The 22,119-nt window shown below is 50.0% G+C and overlaps 1 protein-coding gene across 1 annotated transcript in view; it reads left to right on the top strand.

Annotated features, from left to right (window-relative positions):
• The first annotated feature begins 9,628 nt into the window (after nucleotides 1-9,628).
• Nucleotides 9,629-22,119, top strand: part of LOC129386298 (endothelin-converting enzyme 1-like) — a 46,792-nt gene continuing 34,301 nt past the window's right edge. Inside the window, exon 1 of the mRNA XM_055074120.1 lies at nucleotides 9,629-9,813. Coding sequence (XP_054930095.1) covers nucleotides 9,636-9,813 — 178 coding nt within the window. The 5' untranslated portion in view covers nucleotides 9,629-9,635. The remainder of the gene's footprint in view (nucleotides 9,814-22,119) is intronic.

The raw sequence follows: 22,119 nt of genomic DNA on the forward strand, positions 1-22,119 counted from the left end.
CACCCGGACACCGATTTCAAGACGGTAGGACCATTTTTTGGCAAATTACCGGACTTTGACGGGAAACGCTCGCCGCTAAGCCTACCGAGGTTTAGCACGACTACGGGCGTTTGCGGGCAGCCAGACCTGCTCAGCGATAGCTATGCAGCCAGAACCCGACTCCCGCTCCACGAAATATCCGAATTTTGAGCCATCGACGAGTAGGCTAGACCAGAATTTGCTAGAAGTGCAAGAGATGGGCGACGACCACCTCGGCGCCTCCGACTCCGAGGATTCGGCGGACGGGGAGATCGAGGACTCCGCCATGCAGGAGCAGCAAGACACTCACAAAGAAGACGAAGCAAATTGGGAATTGGTTATGACCAAACGCCAAAAGAATCGACAGAGGAAGAACGGATGGAACGCCGCCAGCGCCGGGAATTCCCCAGCCCCACCGCCGACAGCTGCCGCGCCAGCTCCCGGCGCGCTGAAAAATGACGGGAAAGGAACGCAGCGGCAGCCTAGGCAGAGGCTGCCCCCGCTCCCCAGAGACGATTTTAAGATTATCTTGCGACCGAAGGGACTCGTAGTCAAGTCGCTCCAGCAATTTCAAGTGGCCCGGGCCGTAGCCGCGGCATGCAGCAACAAGTTCGAGGGAAGAGACCTCATCACGAGGCTCCGCACAGGGTCCAACATAATAATCGTGAGCACGCCGAACGAGGAGGCCGCCCAGCTCGCGAGGCGCATCACTAGCCTCACGATCGAGGGACGCTCATATGACGTGAACGCTTACGTGGCCGCACCGGAAAACACCCGGCGTGGCGTGATAAACGGAGTGGACCCCGGAGCGACACCGGAGGAACTGAAAACCGACTTGTGGACGCGCACACAGGGTGTCACCATCCACAGCGCCCGCAGACTAGGCAAGACCAAGACGGCCGTCATCACCTTTGACGGACCCATCACACCGAAACACGTCATCTATTGCGGAGCCGAGTACAAGTGCTACCCGTACCGGCCCACAAGACAAATCTGCTACGTTTGCTGCCAACAAGGTCACCGCTCCGACGTGTGCCCCACACCGGACGCCAAGGCTTGCAAACAGTGCGGGATGCAGAACCCGCCAAAGGATCACCAGTGTACCCCGAGATGCCTGATCTGCGGAGGCAACCACGCCACCGGATCGAGGGAGTGCCAAGACCGACTAAAGAAAGCCAGGGACGTGCGAGGCAAGGCCAACGGCGGCAACAACAGCGGCAAACGCGAGAGCAGACGTCGCAGCCGGGACGACCGCGGCAAGAAGCCGAGATGGTTCAGCTCGGAGGGGGAGACTTCGCGGAGCCGTTCGAGATCCCGGGCGTCGCGGAGCCGTTCACGGAGCCGGTCACGGTCCTTCCCGCCCCTGCCGCCCCTGGCCATTAAGGGAGGGAGCCAGCTGCAGCAGCAGCAGCAGAGGAAGAAGACGAAGAAGGAGCCTACCCGAAAGAGCGGCGGCGTCAAGGTGAGCTGGGGAGCCGAAAACCCTTGGTTTGCTCCGCACTCGGGTGGGGTAGCTAACGAAAAGAACAACACAAACAGCAACCGCGAACAGCCTAGACAGGAGGACGCGGAGAAAATAGCACTTAGACGCGAATTAGAGCTGTCACGCGCTAGGCAGAAAGATCTGGAACGCCAAATAGCAGAGCTAACGAAGGCAGTGCGAGGCCTTAGGTCGAACAACCCTCCGCAGCCACAGACCGTACAAACCCAAGCCCCATGGCAAGCAGGCAACGAGGATTTCGCCACGTTTAAAGCAGAGATTCAGCAAATGGTGCAGCAGATGATGCAGCAACAGCAGCAACAAATGCAGCAAGTGCAATTACAAGTCACAGAGCTCCGAAGCAGCATCCGCAAGCAGAAGTTTACCGAGAACATTAGAGAGAAGGCCTACCACCGCCCCGCGCTGGCATCCCTCGCCGACACATCCGCAAACAACACCGAGGCTTAAACATGGCCAGTACAACTTTAAGCAAGCAAGAAACCTTAGATATATGGCAATGGAACTGCAGAGGCTACCGTAGGAGCAGGGCCTCCTCCAACAATACATTCATACACAACAAACACCGCCCGACATCATATCGCTACAAGAGACGGGCACGACACCAACACTCGCAGGATACACGTGTTACGAGACTCAAGAGAAAGGAAGAACGGCGACCCTAGTCAGCAAGGCACCCATCGCCATAAGCCACGACAGGATAGCCGACACCGACGTAGAGCGCGTGATTGTAGAAATTATACCAAAGAAGAAAAGAAAGAGGGGCAGTATATTTATTGTAAATGCATACAGCCCCCCGAAACAGAGGAAGGCAAAATTCCACGAGCTTTTCCATGGCGCACGCAAACTAGCGAAAGACAGCACGCTAATCATCCTAGGAGACTTTAACGCCATGGACAAAAGCTGGGGATACCAAACAGCAAACCCAAAAGGCAAAACGCTAGCGGAGGCAGCAGAGAACACCGACTGCAACCTCCTCACAGACCCAGACACTCCAACCAGAATCGGAAACAGCGTTAGTACCGACACCTGCCCCGACCTCACGTTCATACGAGGAGCGGAACAAGCAGTGTGGGAGAACCTGTTAGAGAACCTAGGTAGTGACCACTACATACTCAAGACGCAAGTAACTTCGGACAGGCTAAGGCGTCAGCTGGGATCGGCAAAAATTACGGACTGGAGCGCTTTTCGAGACGCATGCGATAGGAATCTCGCCGAGAACGGGATCCAATTAATAGAAGAGTGGGGGAAAATGCTTATTGAAAAACAGCGCAAGTACACCAAAGAAATCGCGCGAACGCCGCAGACGCCCGAGGTAGACGCCAGACTGCTCAAGCTGTGGGAAGCTAGACGCGGGCTCACGAAGAGGTGGAAGAAACAAAAACACAACAGGAAGCTAAAGATAAAGATCGCAGAAGTCACAGCGAAAGCAGAGGAGTACGCGGCGCAATTGGCAAGGCAAAATTGGCAGCAATTCAGCGACTCCCTCAACGGAACTTTGAACACAGCGAGGACGTGGCATATCCTCAAGGCTCTCATAGATCCGACCAAGACCAAGACAGAAAACAACAAAACCATCTACCGGTTCATCCACCAGTTCGAGGGACAAGGCTCGGAACTCCTGGATAAGGTACGCGTTAAATGCTTCGGGGACACAAACCCAGCAGCTTACGCAGAGCGCTACCGAGGAGGAGAAAACGATAACCTGGACAGACCCATCACGCGAGAAGAGGTCTACGCAGCGATTCGAAGCACAACCAGAAACACGGCCGTGGGTGCAGAAAAGATAAATAACGCACTCATCCGCAACCTCAGTGAAGAGTTAGTCGCAGAATTAACCGACTTTTTCAACAAACACTGGGAAGCTGAGACCGTCCCCGAGGAGTGGAAGCATGCAGAGGTAGTGATGATTCCTAAACCGGGCAAGAAACTGCAAATTGAGAACCTCAGACCGATCTCGCTCACATCGTGCCTGGGTAAACTGTACGAGCGAGTGGTGACGCTGAGACTACAACATTACATGGAGGACAACGAACTGTATCCCCACAACATGTTTGGATTCAGAGCAAAATTATCCACCCAAGACGTACTGCTTCAAATCAAAGAAGAAGTACTCGGGAACGTCCCCAGGAGTGGGGCGAATATAATAATGGCATTGGATATCAAGGGGGCTTTTGACAATGTAAGCCACGAGGCTATCCTCACGGGCTTGAACGACCCGAACTGCGGGAGGAGAGTCTACGGCTACGTCAAAGCCTTCCTTTCAAACAGAACGGCAACGATCGGCCTCGGAGGGCTCCGATCAGAGAAGTTCCTTACTCCAAACAAAGGGACGCCTCAAGGGTCGGTCATCTCCCCCACGCTTTTCAACATAGCAATGATTGGCTTGGCAAAACAATTAAATGAAATCGACGACATACACCATGCCATGTATGCCGACATCCCCATCTGGGTTAACACAGGCTCGCTCAGACAGAAAGAAGAGAAGTTACAAGAAGCAGCCACCTGCGTAGAGGACTACGTCAGAGCAAGAGGGCTAGCCTGCTCCACTGAGAAGTCCGAGCTCCTGAGAGTTTGGAGAGGAAAGCAAAACCGCACAGTCCCCACCAGCGACGAGTTAAAGCTCAACGTCTACCTCCAGGGGAAGCCGATACCGGAAAAGACGCTCATCAGAATCCTGGGGATGTGGATACAGTCAAACCAACGCTGCACCCACACCCTCGCCCTACTCAAGGCATCCACCCTACAAGTGGCCCGCATGATCACGCGCATCTCACACAGACGCCACGGCATGCGAGAGGAGGACACACTCAAGCTGGTCACAAGCTTGGTCGTCAGCCGAGTGGCATACAGCCTCCCATACTACAATCCCATCAAGAGTGAGGTACAACAGGCGGACGCGATTCTACGCAAAGCCTACAAAACCGCACTCCACCTTCCCCACAACACCTCAACCGAAAAGCTCCTAGCCTTAGGACTACACAACACCTTCGACGAATTGAAAGAGGCGCAACTAGTCTCCCAACAACGCAGACTACAGCAGACCCCATCTGGCAGGGAGCTCCTGAAGAAACTAGGCTGCGCCGATCAACTTCAAGAGATACAGAGGACCGAAACAATTCCGGATGAGTATCGCAACACACTAAAAGTAGCACCCATACCCCGGAACATGGATCCCAACCTACACAAAGCACGCAGAGAAGCGAGGGCTGTATACCTACAAAAGACCCTAGCACCCCAAGAAACGACGGTATATGTGGACGCAGCCACATACGCCAGAGCAGCGCGTCAGAGCAACAGCAACGCGGTAGCAACGGTGATCGATTCGAACCTACGCGAGATCACCAGCGCATCACTACAAGGCTGTACGATAGTCGAGGCTGAAGAAGCGGCCGTCGCTCTAGCGGCAGCGGGGGCTATCGGTCTAAACGGTCTTTAACAATCCTTACAGACTCGCAAACAGCGTGCCGCAACTACCTACGCGGCAGAATAGGGCACGGAGCACTCCGCATACTCCGCTCCGGAGACCACATAACAGAACGACAAAGAAAAGAAGAACCAATTAGGCATACGATAGTATGGACGCCGGGACACACGGGAGTGGCAGGGAACCAAGACGCGGACAGGATAGCTCGAGGGTACACTTATTACCGAGCATCCAACGTAGGCGACCTCGAGGAGACCGAACCTGTACCCCAAGACTATTCGGCAATAACAAATTACTACAAGGGCTGCAGAAAGCGGTATCCACCACCGCACAACTCCCTTAGCAGAGAGGACTCTGTCGCGTGGAGGCAGCTACAAACGGGCTCGTACCCGAACCTACACGTACTCAGCAAGATTTATCCCACACTATACAATGACACATGCCCCTGGTGCCACGAAACACCCACGCTGTATCACATAACGTGGGCATGCCAGAAGATAGACGTGGTACCCGTTATACCAAACCCGAGTGCGGAGCAATGGGAGGGAGTGCTCTCCAGCGATCGCCAGGTCGACCAAGAAGGTCTGATTCGGCGAGCACAACTGGCAGCAGCATCCAGCGGAGCCCTGGACTAAGGGCAACCGACCGTTGTGCTAAAAGATGGACGATTCCATCTGAAGACCGCAGAAGACCAGCGAATCTAGAGCTGATAAAGTTTTTCACTCACTCACTCACTCGACCGACCAAATTGTCGATCGAAGTGCAGGTCTATACTCCAAATCCTGTAGAATTATAGCAGCGGTAGTGGCGGTGGTGCCACCACTGCAGCATACACCGGAGCATCAGTCACTCCATTTTAAAGATTTCTACAGCGCCATGGGCTAAGCCAAGCAGCACAGCACCCCCATGTGTGCGTCTTTGACAAGTCCAGCTCATGTTCGAAGTGCTTGCTGCGTTCGACTTATGGAGTCCGCCTTACTGAACTCTAAGTATCAACGTAGGCGAGTGCTAGCTTGCTGAACATGAGCTTTTGTAGCAAGGGCCAAGCTGCAAACTTGCCCACTGTCGTCTCATTGATTGATTTCTCAACCTATTATTTGTTTGAATTATTGGACGTGGTCAGGCAAGGGGCTGATAAGCCAATACTTATTTTCATTTCGAAGCAATGCTTGACAATACGGTGGTTAACGGATGTCCCTTGTATTTGCCAATGGAGCCCCATGTGCCGTGCTGTGCTGCACTCTTAAAAATTTAGGAGCGGAGCAGAATTCCACATGGTTATCAAAAATGTATTTCTGTTACAGTTCGTTCATTATTGATATCGTCCATGGAAGATGACGAATCGGTTATTGTGCTTGGACCCATTCGAGACATGGGGGAATTCACAAAACCTGTCATCATTGCGGGTACGTTTCCTTTTTTGCTTTCGTTCTAATTAGTTCTGCTGCAACAGTCTGTCAGTAATGAAAGCAACACGAGCTCTCACAAACAAAGCTCCTCCGCACAGTTTTATAGCCTAGATTCTCAGAGGGTGCACACGTAAAGTGTTAAACATTTAAATTGCCACATCGATGCTTCAACCATTTAACTATTCCTAGGCTTAGCGTAATGTAAACAGTAGGATTCATGGCTGTGCCTCAAGAATAATTTCGACTCCCTGTTGTCCTTCAACTCCCACCTAAATCAAAGTTACACTAGCGGTTTCGCAGTGCGATGGGAGCGACATGGCAAACTACTCCTGTGACTTGAATCTAGGTGCACGTGTGATGCAGAATTTATTGCGGAGCCCACACCCTCCTATGTACGGGGCCACCTCATATCCAGAATGCTTCTTCATATATATATATTTATTTGACTACACGCTGTGCATGTAGTGGTAACACGCTTACGAGCCATTTATGGAATAAATATTTCAGTGTTTCAAGTTCTGCAACGATTCGCTCTCACATTGTCATGGTATCTGAAGCTTTTTACATGCTAAATTAATCTGTTTTCATGCCGTGTTAATCATACCAGAGCTCAAGGTCACCCCTGGCTCCCTCCAGCATTGTACGTTAGCCTACGTGTGACGACGAAGTAACCTGATTGATGAGCTCGTCAGGTTGTGTACTCTTCGTGATTGTGGCGCATAACGTGGAGCGGCTCATTTTCAGAAACGTGGGCCGAATCAATCGCAAAGTACACGAAAAAGATGTACCGAGGGGATGATACTATCGGCTACGCGAACTTCACCCCGGCGTTTCTGGCCAAGGCGCTCGGGCCCCAAGGCGTTGGCTTGCACGGAATGCGGTGCTATATGGCCTGGAGCCTGTTCCGCCAGCTCATAAATTACGCTGATCTCCATGAAATGGCGAAGCACGAAAGCCCCCTAAACTTTTGCTACCGGCAGGCCAAAAGGCTGATGGCGTACGCTATCACGAGCCGGTTCTTCCATTCGGGTGAGTTGACGAGTTCACTTAAATTTACCATAAGTTGCCAGTACAGTTTCCGCCGATGTACAGAGTTGATTCTCCATTGAAATGGTCACTATGGACTGGACAGAAATATATATAAATTGGGTGTTTCATTTTTTAAATATTGCCGGGGGTAGATGACATATTTCTAGCTATTGATCTAAATTACTCGATATGGTGGTCATTCAGTGTACGACAAATGAAATTGTTTCAATAAAGGTGTAACATAATTAGGCTAATCAACTTTTTGCTCATTACTTTACCGCACATATCTAAATGCGCAATTTATAGCCGGTGTGAGTTCGCAAGGCGTAATCACTTGGAACGAATACTGAAGAGTGAATGTATCACTTTTGAGATGCTACTTTTCAGTGCGTCCGACGAAGTGCACTGGCGTTCCAGTTTACTAGTAGCTAATCGAAATAATAGTTGCGTGTGCCACGTTAATTATAGCATTGTGCGAGAGCGCGTGCGTGCGCGCACGACAAGATACGAAAGGGCTGCGTTTGCAGAGCTTCTAAGGTGCTTGATGTCTGGGCGAATGCTCTCGGTATGACCTTGCACGCACCCTGCAATACCACACAAATTGAAAACAAAAAAAAAGCTTCCAGCGCACTTTATGCATTTAAGCAATGTTTCTCTGTATCTAGATACTGAAACGCACGTTGAATTTCTCGCCGATCATCCCTATCATCTTATCTATCTCTACGTCGTTCATTTGGTATGTGGCCTGTTCACTACTCACCGTTTCTTGCCTACTGTCGTAATAGAGTGGAGTAAAATATCGCAACTTATTATCAGTGGGCATTATTGGCTAATATTGGAGCGGCTTCTTACTATTCGTTAAAATAGGTACTTGATTACATTTCTATTGCGAAATATTGTTTTCGGAGTGCACCCAATTTTTTTTCGGATCAACTAGGCAGCTCGCTCTTTTCGTGGGCCAGTTCGGCTAGTAGTGCAGTCTATAATTTCGTGCTACATTCGTGATGAGGTATGCGCAATTGGGCTTTAGTTTGCTACCTGTCGCACATCATGCCTTTACAAATATTCTGTCCTACCTAATGTAAACATAAACACTATGGCATCTAATCTCTGCATAAGCGTTAGCAACGGAACATTTACATTATTCCAATAACCGTTCCCTACAAACCATGAACAGTTCGCATTATGCAGATGTTCGCTATAACTGGTTCCGGATAATTTTGTATGACGCTCGAATTTTATTTAAGTGCTGCGTGTTGTGCTTGCATAAATTCCTCATTAAATATATCTGTGATATTTCGTGTTCCTGTTGGAAGCTTGTCTGATTTTGGTTCCTGTTGGAAGCTTTCCATTGCTCTCTGCTTTTGCAGTACCCTGGCTAGGGTCCTCAAACTAACAATAACTGATGATGGTGAAGAAAACTCCCGTTGTGGGAAAGTTCGCTACAACCTACAGCTCCCTCCGTGTCCTCAATGCTTATCTATTCTAGACTCTCACTCTTCCTAACGTAGCGCCCTTAAATTTGTGAAATCCTAAATCTAGCCGAAACGCACCCGCATAATGAACAAATTCTTAGCAGTAGCCATGAAACCTAGGCGCTTCGAACTCGAACCTTGCACTCATCTATAGCACTGTTTAAAGTGCTAGTCATTTACTAAGATATTTCTTGAGCAGTGGTTCTGTCCGTTTGGCGTCCACGAGGCCATAGCTCATTAGTAGACCACTACTTAATGTTTTCTTTTGGTTCTAAACTAACATGCCGGATGGAGCTTGTATTAAAGTGAACTGCAGAAGATGAAGAACCGCGAGAATATACAACGCCGTAGAGGGGTTATGAGAAGCTCTAAGCGGCCGCACTTATGCTTGAAAGGAAACAGACTACGTTGACAAGGTTTGCATTATCTGCTCGGGCTATGGTTGAGAGAGAGTTTGCAGGAATGTATTTATAAAAATAAGGTAATGAACTTATCGCAAGCGAAAGTTTGGTAACATTGTGTGGTGTACGAGAACTGGTGGGGGGAGTGTGTAGGCTGAACAAACATTCCCAAATGTTCGGGGAAGCTTGCATAAAATGCGGACAACATTGAGAAACGGTCGAAAGATTTAGTCCATCGAGCGAGATTTCCGTCACCCTTGCGTGCCTTAATTTCTACCTGCTGTAGCGGTGAATGAATTACAGGCCCGGAAGCCATGAATGTTATCACATTCCCTCCTTTTTTGTATCCAACATCCAGTGGTCAACAAAAAGACGTTCATGGAGGCCAAAGAAATGGCTTCCAACATTCGGAAGGCCTTTCAAGCGGCATTCCGATCGTCAAGCTGGATGACGGGATCGGTACGCGAAACCGCCCTGCGAAAAATTACGAATATGCGGCAACATATTGGTGCCGTGGGAGCGTTGCTTGATGCCGCCCACGTAGAGAAATATTACGGTAAGTGTTTCGACTTTAAATCATGTTCTAGTCATTTCTATTCTAATCAGCCCATATGATTAGAATAGAAATCCCATAGGAACAAACGTTTTCGGGTCGCTGCGCCACTTTGGTTTACATTAGATGGCACGAATTTCCGGATATTACCGGCGTGCTAGCGGTGCCTAAATTGTCAGGTTTCGCGCAAAAGCGTGATTTTTCGTACCTGGATAGTGGCCCGACCTCCGAGTCTTGTCGGTTACTCCCGGGACATAATTATCCACCATCGATTCAATGGCTGTTCATTACCTACACTACGGTGAGACTCGTTGTTAGAATTCGAGGACTTACATGATCGCAAATTTGAATGAAGTCCTTAACTGAAGTGTAAATCTTTTTGCAACACATCTCCGCATTCGGCATGATACGGACCGCTTTTTTTTCACTACATGATGCATTTTGTCTATGTTTTAAAGCTGTAATTACTAGTGGACCATTATATATTCACTGAATTACTACTGCTTGTATAGCATCGCTTTACGCACCGAGACTTGCAGCTGCGAGGCACAAACCGGGAAACTTCATCCAGCGTGCGTTGTTACGTCAAGTGCGTCTGCTACTACGAGAAGCCCCAACGCGCAGAGTGCGTTTTATGGAAAGGATGTGACCTTTAGACGGTTGAAAAGCTTACCTTGAAAGTACAGCTAGTTTTCTTTCCCTGCGTCTTGATCACGGAGAAACACACAGTGCGCCATACACTCTTCGTTTTCGCCCTCTCTTGGCGCAACATTGAAGTGATACTGACATTTTGGAACATGTTGATTTGTCTGCTTTGCACACAAAGCTTTATTAGTCATATATGTTCCCACCCTTTGTTCTGTGTCGCTTCGTTGTCGTCTTCACTTTCTCTATTATTGTTACCCATCATTCCTTCCCATTGTATTTAACAGATAAAGAAGACACACCAGCGTTTCTCAGTGCTGTCTTTTTTCGTCCATGTAATAAATGCGGCGACTTTTTTTGCATCATCTCTACCACCTTGCGGAAATCTCAAGGTTCTTGATTGTTGCGTAAAGCATGTGATTCATCAACTTGCCAGGCAAGATGGCCTTACGGTTTACCTGCTTTTATAACTCGATAATGCACTCGCAATCACAGATCAGCTGTTCCGGTGTGGGCTGTACCTTGACGAGTTGATTATCAAACATGGTACGCTGTATTTTGTCAGACAAGCGAATGTTTTTTAGCCGAATTTCGGCCTTGGATATCGCCCTCATGACGCTCATAGTAGTGGTCACCTTGTCCTTTGTTCCCCAAGTATCCATGTCGGCTCTCTGAAACGTGCTAGACCTTGCAGCTTTGTCTCTCTTTCCACAATGCCAATTTAGACAGCCGCGGACACCTGCATTATTGTGTTGAAAAATCATTTTTGATGTTAACATCTGCGATTAGAACGAATCCAACTGGCACACCAATAGTCGCTGGTGAGTCTAATGGCTTTCTGTGTAATGTGTTTTTTTTTTACTTCTTGGCTGTTTTCTTCTTCCGACTACATATGCGCCGTGGGCATGTGCCTGAGTAGCCTAATCCGCACGTCCGAAAATACTTCTGACAAGCTGAAGTTAACTGCGTTAACTTCCTATCGAGTTATGACATACAATGTCCTGATTATCAGATAAGCAAAGCAAAACCTAAAGGTTGTGTGGCTTCTTTTGCTGCCATATGACAGCAGCGCAAAGCCAAGGTACGTTTTTTACTGGAAAGATCGCCTGCTTTCAGATTACCGCCTTCTAGCGATCATGTGCCGCCAGAAGATCTTGAAGTAACTAAATGTTGCAATGAGGGCTGGTGATTGGGAAGGAACACGAGGAGGCTGAACTGGTCTCAGACAAAAACCGATATTTTAATGACTAAGCTTGTTTATATACAAGGGAAAACTAGCACCATCGGCGTGCACCATGGCGGTAGACGTCATGGTGAGCAATAAAACACTAGGGAAGTGATATTAACAATACAACATACTTCCCCAATAAAAAAGTAAACAACGATTACGACACTCCTTATAGCGAATTTCGAGTGCCGCTGGTAAGGTGCTTCAAATTCGCGAAATATTGCAGCAAAGAATTTGATTCTGAACGACCGGGTCTTCTCAGCGGCAGCGCTGTGATTCTGCTCGATCAGCTTGTTTAGCAGCAGCGGCTCACGAGGCATTTCCCCAGGTTGCGTCGCTCATTGTTCAGAAGTACAGTGTAAACACGGGAGCGCATCCGTCGTGCGGCCGCGCTGAAACGACGGAATGCTGGCGTTTGGGCTAGTCTGGCCGCACACTTGTCGGCTACCTGCGCGTGAAAGGGACATCTTTGATCATTACAGCGGAATATGGAATGTTTGAGAGCATGGAAATAATAGTACAAATTTGTGTAAGCTTATTCTTCGTCTACAAAATTAAGTGACGTGCTCATGAAACAGATAATAATTATAAGTGCGGTGCAATTTTCCTACAAACCCGATCGAAGGTTTCATGGCGCAAAATAGTGTGTGCATAGTAGTGCCTGTCTTATTACTGCCCTTTGTTGTACGTGTGGTGGAGCCCAGATGGGTTCGGGTACAGGGGACGAAACGGTTTCTCGCTCGCGGCGCCGAAGCTGCTTTTAACGCGACAGCGTTAAGGAGCTCGTGTCGCAGAAAAGCCGGTGTCGTCGGTATCGGTGTCGGCGGCGTTGGCCGTGAGCGATAAATCCTGGCAGGCACTTCATGAATAAAAACAACTTGCAAGACGGGCTGGGTGGGAATCGAACCAGGGTCTCCGGAGTGTGAGACGGAGACGTTACCACTCAGCCACGAGGTTTTTTTTCGCTGTTGGCACGTGTGCTGATACATTTTGGTTGCGTGCTTCCTCGGTGAGAAATCACCCTTGCTCTACTAAAAAAATAGGTCCCTTCTGCTGGAGTGCCTTGACGAAAAAGAGCAACGACAGATTATAGTTAGAAGCCGACTATGCCAGGTCTTCTGGCTGTTCTGGTCTTCTGGCCCTGGTGGCGCACGGAATGCATGAAGCATCGAGAAGGAGAGCCGCTGAAAGGCCCATTTCACGCCGAGTATAGATAATTTTTATCCTGTCCGGCTGCCGTACTAAACGCTTGTTGTCTAAGGAGGCTTTAAAACAGGAACTCAAACTGAAGCAAACATGAATAACCACAATGTGTTTTTACTCAAAGTAAACTAACCTCTCAGTTGGAAAACCACAAAACCTTCTGCAACGCCTGCGCTTCGCTGTGCCACCCTTCAACGTAGAAAGTCGGCGCAAAGCCAACCCGCTAAAATGCTTACAGCTCAATGAAATGTGCGGAAATTATTTGTTAGCGCCTCTATGAAACTCTTTTTCAAGTTGTTTTGTGATTAACAACAAATAATACAATAAAAAGCCTATTTACTATTTTTTTAAATCCAAAAACACATTCCTAGAGTCTGGCAACACTGACCAATACGCGGCGAGCGTGCGGCAGCGTCCCCCTGTGTTTCGCTGAATGTAAGTGATTTATTTATGCCTTGCGAAGTTCGCCATGAGAGCTCGCACCGTGCATCCGCGGGCTTGAGAGCTGCGCTCTTAATGTTTTGGATGGTAAGTAAATGTTAGTATGTTAGTAATATCTTAAAGGGCACAACTAACTCATTTACAAGGGGGCACTAGTGATACAAAAACTGTGAAACTATATAAGATATTCAAGATATGGCATCGCAATACATATTTATTTATTTATTTATTTATTTATTTATTTACTTATTTATTTATTATGCGAAGCATACTAGCCGCACAACCACGCTCTTCCTTGCTGCGCCGCGTGCGGCCGCGTAGCTACCATATGACGTCATAAGAGCTGCAAAAGCGGAGGCTCAACTCGTGCGCTCGCTTGCGGCCGCGTAGCTACATAGCCGGGTCTCAGCTCGTGCGCTCGCCTGCGGTCGCACAGATGGTACTGCGGCCTAACTCCCGCTCCTCCCGCTAGGGCACTGACGTCACAACAGCTGCAAGCCGGGCTCAACTCTTGCGCTCGCCTGCGGTCGCACAGCCGGTGCTGCGGCCTAAATCTGCTAGGGCACTGGCGTCATAACAGCTGTATAAAAGAGCGGCGCTTTTCGAGGCCAGTTGTATAGCGCGATGGCGGGAAAGGAAAGGGCCGCCCGTCAGACCGCAAAGCGCAAGTTACAAAGAGCCACGGAAACGGCCGAAGAACGAGAAGTTCGGCTTGCAAAGCGACGTGCAGAGTACGCGGCTAAACAGCAGCGTTCCTCCACAGAGTCCGAGGTAAAGGATGAAGTTGCGAGTGTATCTGGGAGTACTTCTACTCTAGTATGCTTCGCATCCTGGGCTTAACCTTAGCTAAGCCACAGCCATTTTTATTTATTTATTTATTTATTTATTTCAGTTACCTTCATGGCCCAAGCGCCAGTAAGGAGTGTAGTGGGTACAGTGTAAGTAAATATATGAAATACAGAAGAAATAAATGCAAAAGAAATAGCATCAGAGCATGACTAGCAGTACGTTTACAACATTCTAGCTAACGTTCATTGTACTAAATGTATTGAACAAATATATTTATTTATATATACTGCGATGGCTCACAGGAACTTAGCAGGGTGGGAACATGCCCTTACAAAAATGGCTTTGACCTTTCAATCACCCACAAGTCCCCCACCAGTCACCCTTGTTACCTACCTGTAGACGTGACCTTCCTGTAGACTATAGTCTGCAGAATGTCTGCAGACACCGTGCGGACGGCAGGTAGACTTGTCTGTAAGGTGCGTGCGCAGTGCACACACAAACACACACACACACACACACACACATATATATATATATATATATATATATATATACACATATCTTATAAAGGAGGTTTATTGGGGTCCGTAGCGACCGCCGGTTCTAAGATGCACCGAGCACAGTCCCCGAGCTCGAGCCTCTGCTGCGCGCTTGATGCTGCCGATGCTGCTCACTGCGCGCATGTTCCTCATCTTCCTTACAATGGCCCCGCGGAAATAAAGGAGCCACCCTGGCGACTTAGTTTTCTGGAAGGATGGTAGAATTGTGATACGGCTTGAGACGCTGAACGTGAACGACTTCGCAGTTACGACGTCGCATGTCGGACGGTGGCGTTAGCGGCTCAACCAGATAATTAACGGGTGATGTTCTCTCGAGAATGCGGTATGGACCGTCGTACTTCGACAGGAGTTTTGAAGCGAGCCCAGGCGTGCGGTGTGGCACTAACAACCAGACGAGAGCGCCCGGGAGAAAAGTGGGAGTCGAGTTCTGGGCATCGTGAACGGCTTTTTGGCGGTTCTGGTCGTCCGAGGTGAATCGGCGGGCAAGCTCGCGACATTCCTCTGCTTGTCTGGCGGCTTCCGAGACCGGCAGGCAATCAGATGGGTCCGGCCGGTAGGGCAGAATGGTGTCGATGGTGTGTGAAGGATGACGGCCGTAAAGAAGGTAAAAGGGTGAGAATCCGGTAGTGGCCTGAGTCGCGGTGTTGTAGGCGTAGGTGACAAACGGAAGAACTAGGTCCCAATTAGAGTGATCAGGTGAGACATACATGGCGAGCATGTTACCAAGAGTTCGATTAAAGCGTTCCGTGGTACCGTTAGTCTGTGGATGATAAGCAGTGCATTTACGATGGTTGACATATATTGACACAGTGATGTGGGGCTCCCGCAGCGCAGTACGGACAAGCCGCCGACATCAAGGACTGCCACCTGAGCACGAGCATCCACCCAATCAAGTCAGAAGGATGAGTACATCGGTTCCGTTTTCTTCCTCAACCACGCCGACCGAGGTCGTCCTTAAGTAGCCGCGAATCCCCACGTCCTTCCATGGGGTCACCTTCGAGGATGTAAAGGACTGGCTCGATCATTTTGAGCATGTCGCAGAATTCAACGGCTGGCGTAAGCTACATAACACCTACTTTGCCCTCGAGGACTATGCGCGGATATGGTTTGAGAACGAATTCCGACGGCAGCTAATCAGCACATACGCCAGCCTCGATCGCAAGGAGCTAGCTGAATCTGCAATTCAGGCGAGAATACAGAGGACGAACGAAAGCGTCGCAATGTTTGTCGAAGATAGGTGCCGACTTTTCCGACGAGCGGATCCGTCCATGCCGGAAGAAAAGAAGCTCAGGAAGTTGATGCGCGGTGTGAAGCAGGAGGTATTCGGTGCCCTAATACGCAACCCACCAAACACCGTTGCAGAGTTTCTCGCGGAAGCCATATCAACGGAAAAGGCCCTGCAGCAGCGAACGAGGCAGTACAACCGCGACGTGTCCCCCCTATCGCGTGACGGTCTCGCTATACCCCTGGACAATAGCGACGCCATGCGGGAGGTCATTAGGCTTGTTGTTCGTGAAGAGCTCCAAAAGCTTCAGGTGGCTCCGGCATCGGCACAGCGACTCCCTCTGGCTGAGGTCCTCCGGGAGGAAATCAGGCAGGCAGTCCAAGTCCCTGAGAGAAGTGAGACACCACAGCACGAGGTACGGTAGCCACAACCTCGCATGTCTTATGCGGAAGCTGTGCAAAGTTCGTTCTCCCCGATATTTCGCAATGTGAGCGACGTCCCGGACTTTCATTGTGTGCACGCCGTTGAACAAACAATTGGCGACTTCAGGCCTCGCCGCACGCTATTCATGGCTGAAACACGACCACCCCGCAAGAGCGGCGTATTGCACACTACAGACCGGAGGCCCTTGTGTTTTTTATTCCGGTGAAGCCAATCACCTCTACAGGTCGTGCCCTTACCGCTGAGCTGGGCTCCGTGCATTTTCGCTGTAAGCGTCGTGCCCGCGGAATGGTGAACGCCCCCTGGAGAATGAAGCATACCTCGCGGATGCTAGGACCTCGTTCGCCCCGGGATTCCGTGAGCCTCGGTCATCGTCACCCGCTTGAAACAGGTCTTCCAGCCCCCTCTTCACGCCGAGAGAAAGAAGACGTCGCTCACCCAACCCTGCCTCCCGGGAAAACTGAGCCCAGCGACCTGCGATCTGCGCTGACGCTGCTAACGCTGAAGATCCTCCACTATGACGACCACGATATGACGTAATTGAGACGCACAGAAAGTAGCGTAGTTTGGTGTCAGTATCCTGCGACGTGCCAGTTACCATAGATGACAACGAAGTCATGGCGTTAATCGACACGGATGCGCACGCGTTTGTTATGAGCCAGAATCTAGCGCTTATAGTGAACAAAGTTTCGACGCAATGGACCGGAACTCTGATTCGTAGTGCAGGAGGGCACCTCATAACTCCAATGGGCCGGTGCACAGCACGAGTCAACATTCGGAGCTTCACGTACATCAGCGACTTTGTCATGCTTCCTGAATGTTCAAAGGACCTTATACTCGGCAAGGATTTCCTTCACGCGAACGGTGTCATAGTCGACCTGCAAGAGTCTAGAGTCCGCTTGGCTACTACGCAAGCCATAGCGAACAGTAATAACAAGACCGTGACATCGCGCTTCGCGTAGCGCACGACCACGTCACGTTGCCACCCAAGAGCAGCGTGCTTACTCTTGTCCGATGCGACATGGAGGACGACGCCGAAGGAATTGCTGAGGCAAACATGCCCCTGCTTCTTGAGCGCCACATTGCATAGCCACAGGGCTCCTTCATGTGCGAAACAAATGTTCAGTCGTTTTGCTAACAAACTTTAGCAACGAGTATCGGCATGTACCGCGAGGAACGACAATCGCATTTCTTCGCGAAATAATTGATGTTACTGACATCGCCAAATTGGAAACCGCATATTCTCAGCAATCTGAGTTACCCTGGTGTTACGTTTCGCCTCCGACGTGCTGTATAGCCGGCGCGGATGCAACGGACGCCGGGGCTTCGTTCACAGTGGCGGACATTTTGGCCAGTTCAGCGCTGCCCCAGCGCCTCCTGCCAAGCGCGTCCAGGCATGTTTCAATGCCACGTGTCTTCGTGTGTGTGCGTGTGTGTGTGTGCATGTTGGTGCCCACGCTTGTCAAGGCGCGGCAGCCAGGGAGAGGAGCTCCCCAACTGTGAAGCGAGGAGGTCTGACCGGCGCCGGCCCGGCGGATACGTCACTTGTTGTCACAACGTGTCCGTGCGCCGCCGTCACGTACGCCTCTTCCGGGCCGTTCCTTCTTGTCCTCGACTCCGAGAGTATAAAAGCAGCTGCCCCCGGACGCCAAGAGAGAAGCTTCGATTTATTCAGTCGACTAACGTGGTCCCCCGTTTCTCCACCTCGGTCGACCTGACCGCCCGCTCTTTTGCGATGCTAGAATAGACAACTTGTTTTGTTAGCAGTCGAATCATCCTTTGCCAGGACCTTCGGATGCTTCCAGCTGTGCCCCAGGCCGCCAGGCCAACGCTACCCTTGGGGCTTGCGACCCATTCGCAACACTGCCTAAAACAACGGATTCACGTTAAAGCCGCTCTGTCAGACCATCAGAAAGACCGTCTACTGAGTCTCGTGCATGAATTTGCGGACTGTTTTTCAACGTCTACCAAAGTGCGGCGCACGTCCATCACAAAGCACCAAACTATTACGGACGAGTCCGCACGTCCTATTCGTCAGCATCCTTAGAGAGTGTCTCCAGTGGAAATGGAAGGGATCAACCATCAGGTGCAAGAGATGCTCCAAGTCGACGTGATCCAGCCATCCACAAGCCCGTGGGCCTCCCCTGTAGTGTTAGTCAGAAAGAAAGAACACACTACGCTTCTGTGTAGATTACAGCAAGTTTAACCGTGTCATCAAGCGCGACGTTTATCCATTGCCACGCATGCACGACGCATTGGATCCTCTACAACATGTCAAGCTTTTTCTAACGTCGGATCTTAAGTCAGGCTATTGGCAAATTTAAGATGATGAACAGGACCGTGAAAAAACAGCGTTTGTGACACCTGACGGGCTTTATGAGTTCGAACTTCTCCCCTTCTGTCTCTGTTCCACACCTACCACCTTTCAGCGGATAATGGATACCGTGCTTGCTGAACTCAAATGACAAACCTGCTTCGTATACTTGGACGACGTCATCGTGTTTTCGAGCCCGTTTGACGAACATCTCGCTCGACTCGAGAGTGTCCTCGCTGCGATCCGTACTGCCGGCCTCACCATCAAACCTGGAAATGCTTCTTCGGGTTCCAAGAGCTCAAATTTCTTGGCCGTGTCGTTGGTCCTCAAGGCGTCCGACCAGACCCCTACAAGTTAGCTGCTGTCGCCGAGATTTTACCACCCACACACAACAAAGCTGTCCAACGCTTGCTTGGTTTGTGCGCATATTATAGGCGCTTCGTCGAGGGATTCTCGAGAATTGCTGAGCCTCTGACACGGCTTACATGCGACAATGTGCCTTTCATTTGGGCGGGCAACCAGCAGCAGTCGTTCAATGAATTGCGCAAGCGTTTGCAAGAGGCTTTTGGTCCCTTGCTCATTTCGACAAACACGCTGACACTGAAATTCATACTGACGCCTGCAATACGGGTCTCTGCGCAGTTCTTCTGCAGTGGCAAGCTGGTGCGGAACGCACCTTTCTTATGCAAGCCGCAGTCTCACCGAAGCTGAGAAAAACAACTCAACAACTGAAAAAGAATGCTTAGCGGTTGTGTGGGCAATTAGTAAGTTCCGACCCTACTTGTATGGTAGACCATTTGAGGCTGTCAGCGATCACCACGCCCTGTACTGGCTTGCCAACTTCAAGGATTCTTCATGCAGACTAGCCCGTTGGAGCCTGCACTGGCAAGAGTATGACATTACAGTTGTCTACCGATCTGGAAGGAAGCACAGTGACGCTGACTGTTCATCACTCGCACCACTTCCTACGACGTCATCGGACCCTGACCTTGACTTGCCATTTGTCGGCGTTATCGACGCCATAAAGATGGCTGAGCACCAGCGCGCTGACCCTGAGCTGCTGCCGCTGGTCGAGCACCTTCAAGGAGTTGAAGGTGTTCGACTCCGCTCGCTCGTGCGCGGCTTATCATCGTAATACTTGCACAACAACGTCCTTTACAAGAAAAACTGCGGAAGCGCTCCCAATACGTACCTCCTTGTCGTGCTGCCGGTGCTGTGCAAAGATATTTTGCAAGCCTGCCATGATGAGCCATGTGCGGGACGCCTGAAACTAGCAAGGATACGACAGAAGTATTACTGGCCCCGGCTTTATTCTTCTGTGCAACGGTACGTGAAGACCTGCCCCGATTGTCAGCGCCGCAAGGAACCACCAGTTAAACCGACTGGCTTTCTACACCCTGTGGACCCTCCTCAAGCACCGTTCCAACAAAAAGGGATGGATCTACTTGGGCCATTCCGGGTGACCTCTTTGCGCAATAGATGGATAGTCGTCGCTACCGGTTATTTAACCTGGTGCACCGAAACCGAAACTATTCCGCAAGCAAATTCGTATGAAGTAGCTCAGTTCTTTGTACACCACATTGTCCTACGACATGGTGCACCGTCTGTTCTCATCACCTACCGCGGTACAGCATTTACAAGGGAACTTATGCAAGACGTTCTCCAGCTGACGCATAGCTCTCACAGCAAGAGAACTGCGTATCACCCTCAAACTGATGGATTAACGGAACGTCTAAACAGAATGCTGGCTGATATGCTCTCCATGTATGTCGACGTAGAGCACAATACATGGGACGAGATTTTACCACATGTGACCTTCGCGTATAACACTGCTGTACAGGAGACTACACAGCTTACGCCGTTTGAACTTGTATACGGGCGCCACGTCACGTCAACACTTGACGCCATGCTACCTCTGGCTGATAATAGCCCGAGCAGCGAACACATGGAAGAGTTGGTACAAGGAGTCGAAGAGGCACGCCAGCTAGCTCCAAATTGTATTCGGAGCTAACAGCATACCAACACACTTTGATACTACCAGGGTCGACGCGACGTCCATTAAAACACCGGCGCCTGCGTGTGGGTCTGGACGCCCACCCGTCGACGTGGACTCTCGGAAAATTTGCTCCGCCGGTATTTTGGTCCCTACAAGGTTACACCCCGTCTCAGTGACGTGACCTACGAAGTCGTCCCCTACAGTTCTGACCCTGGTTCGCTCCGTCGTCGTCCTCGCGCTAAAGTTGTTCATGTAGTGCGCATGAAACCATACTATGTGCGTACGGGAACGCCGAGATGCACCTGAGGAGCTCCATTTCTTATGTCGCTGAAAGAACCTTTTGTCGTGACCGAGACGGTCGCTATTCGGATGGGGGGCAATTGACACAATGATGTGGGGCTCCCGCACCGCAGGACGGCACACGCAAAGGTCGGCGCCATGAAAGTCGATGAAGCGCGTAAACTGCACGCTCTTCTGCTGGCCCGCTACTAAGGAGAACGTCTATTTTGCAAGACGCCGTCTTTTATGTACGCTACAATATACGTATATATATATATATATATATATATATATCTTGTCTGCTGACACCATGTGGACGGCCAGAAGAAACGCTTGTCTGTAATGTGCGTGCCCAGCATATATATATGCGCATATATTTTCTGAACCATGACACATTTTATCATTACAGACAGTTTTGCCATATTAACTTTCCAAATATTTTGCCACACATTGCTACAAGCACAGTCTGATAATGGCAGTTATATAAATCAATTTATTAGCATTATTGAAGTAAGGTAATGTTACATAACCTGCAAATAAACGCAGCAATAGTAGTATGGGTCGATTCACAGCCTGGATTTAAGGATATAAATACCACGCACCGCCGTCACCATCCATCCAAGCATGTTTGCTTTCAGTTCCGGCCCCGAGGACCACGTAACGTAGCTCGCAGTATCTTTCGTGCGGTTCGCCGATGTGAGTTATCGTAGTTATGGCCCCTTCGCGGTTTCTTTGTTCCAGGTCCATGAAAAGCCTTTGGCACTTTCCCTGCGCTCGCATTGGATCGCAGTGCACGGAATAACTTGTTGCAAGTTTTGCTATCACATGCTATAGTACATCTGCAATCGTACAGTGTTTACGCCGGAAGCGCCGTACCCCGACTGTCCTTCCACACTCGCAAGTGGAGGACAACTGGATGACAAATGGATGACAGAAGGACCGTCCCGACTCCGGTGCCCATGATTCCAATGCCAGCGTCCTCGCTATCTCTGACTTTAGCGTTATCCATGAGGGACAGCTGAATGATGGAGACTTACGCCCCATCATCCACCGCCTACGCGTTCAGTACATCGACCCTTACATCCACCTGTTTTACTGCTTCATGGTATTCTCTACCGACGCAACACTAGCTCACAAGCTCAGACTTCCTGCTTGTGCTTCCTACGACTCTCCCTTTCACGGCGTTCC

The sequence above is a fragment of the Dermacentor andersoni genome, chromosome 3 (genome assembly GCF_023375885.2).
Source record: "Dermacentor andersoni chromosome 3, qqDerAnde1_hic_scaffold, whole genome shotgun sequence".
NCBI lineage: Eukaryota > Metazoa > Arthropoda > Arachnida > Ixodida > Ixodidae > Dermacentor > Dermacentor andersoni.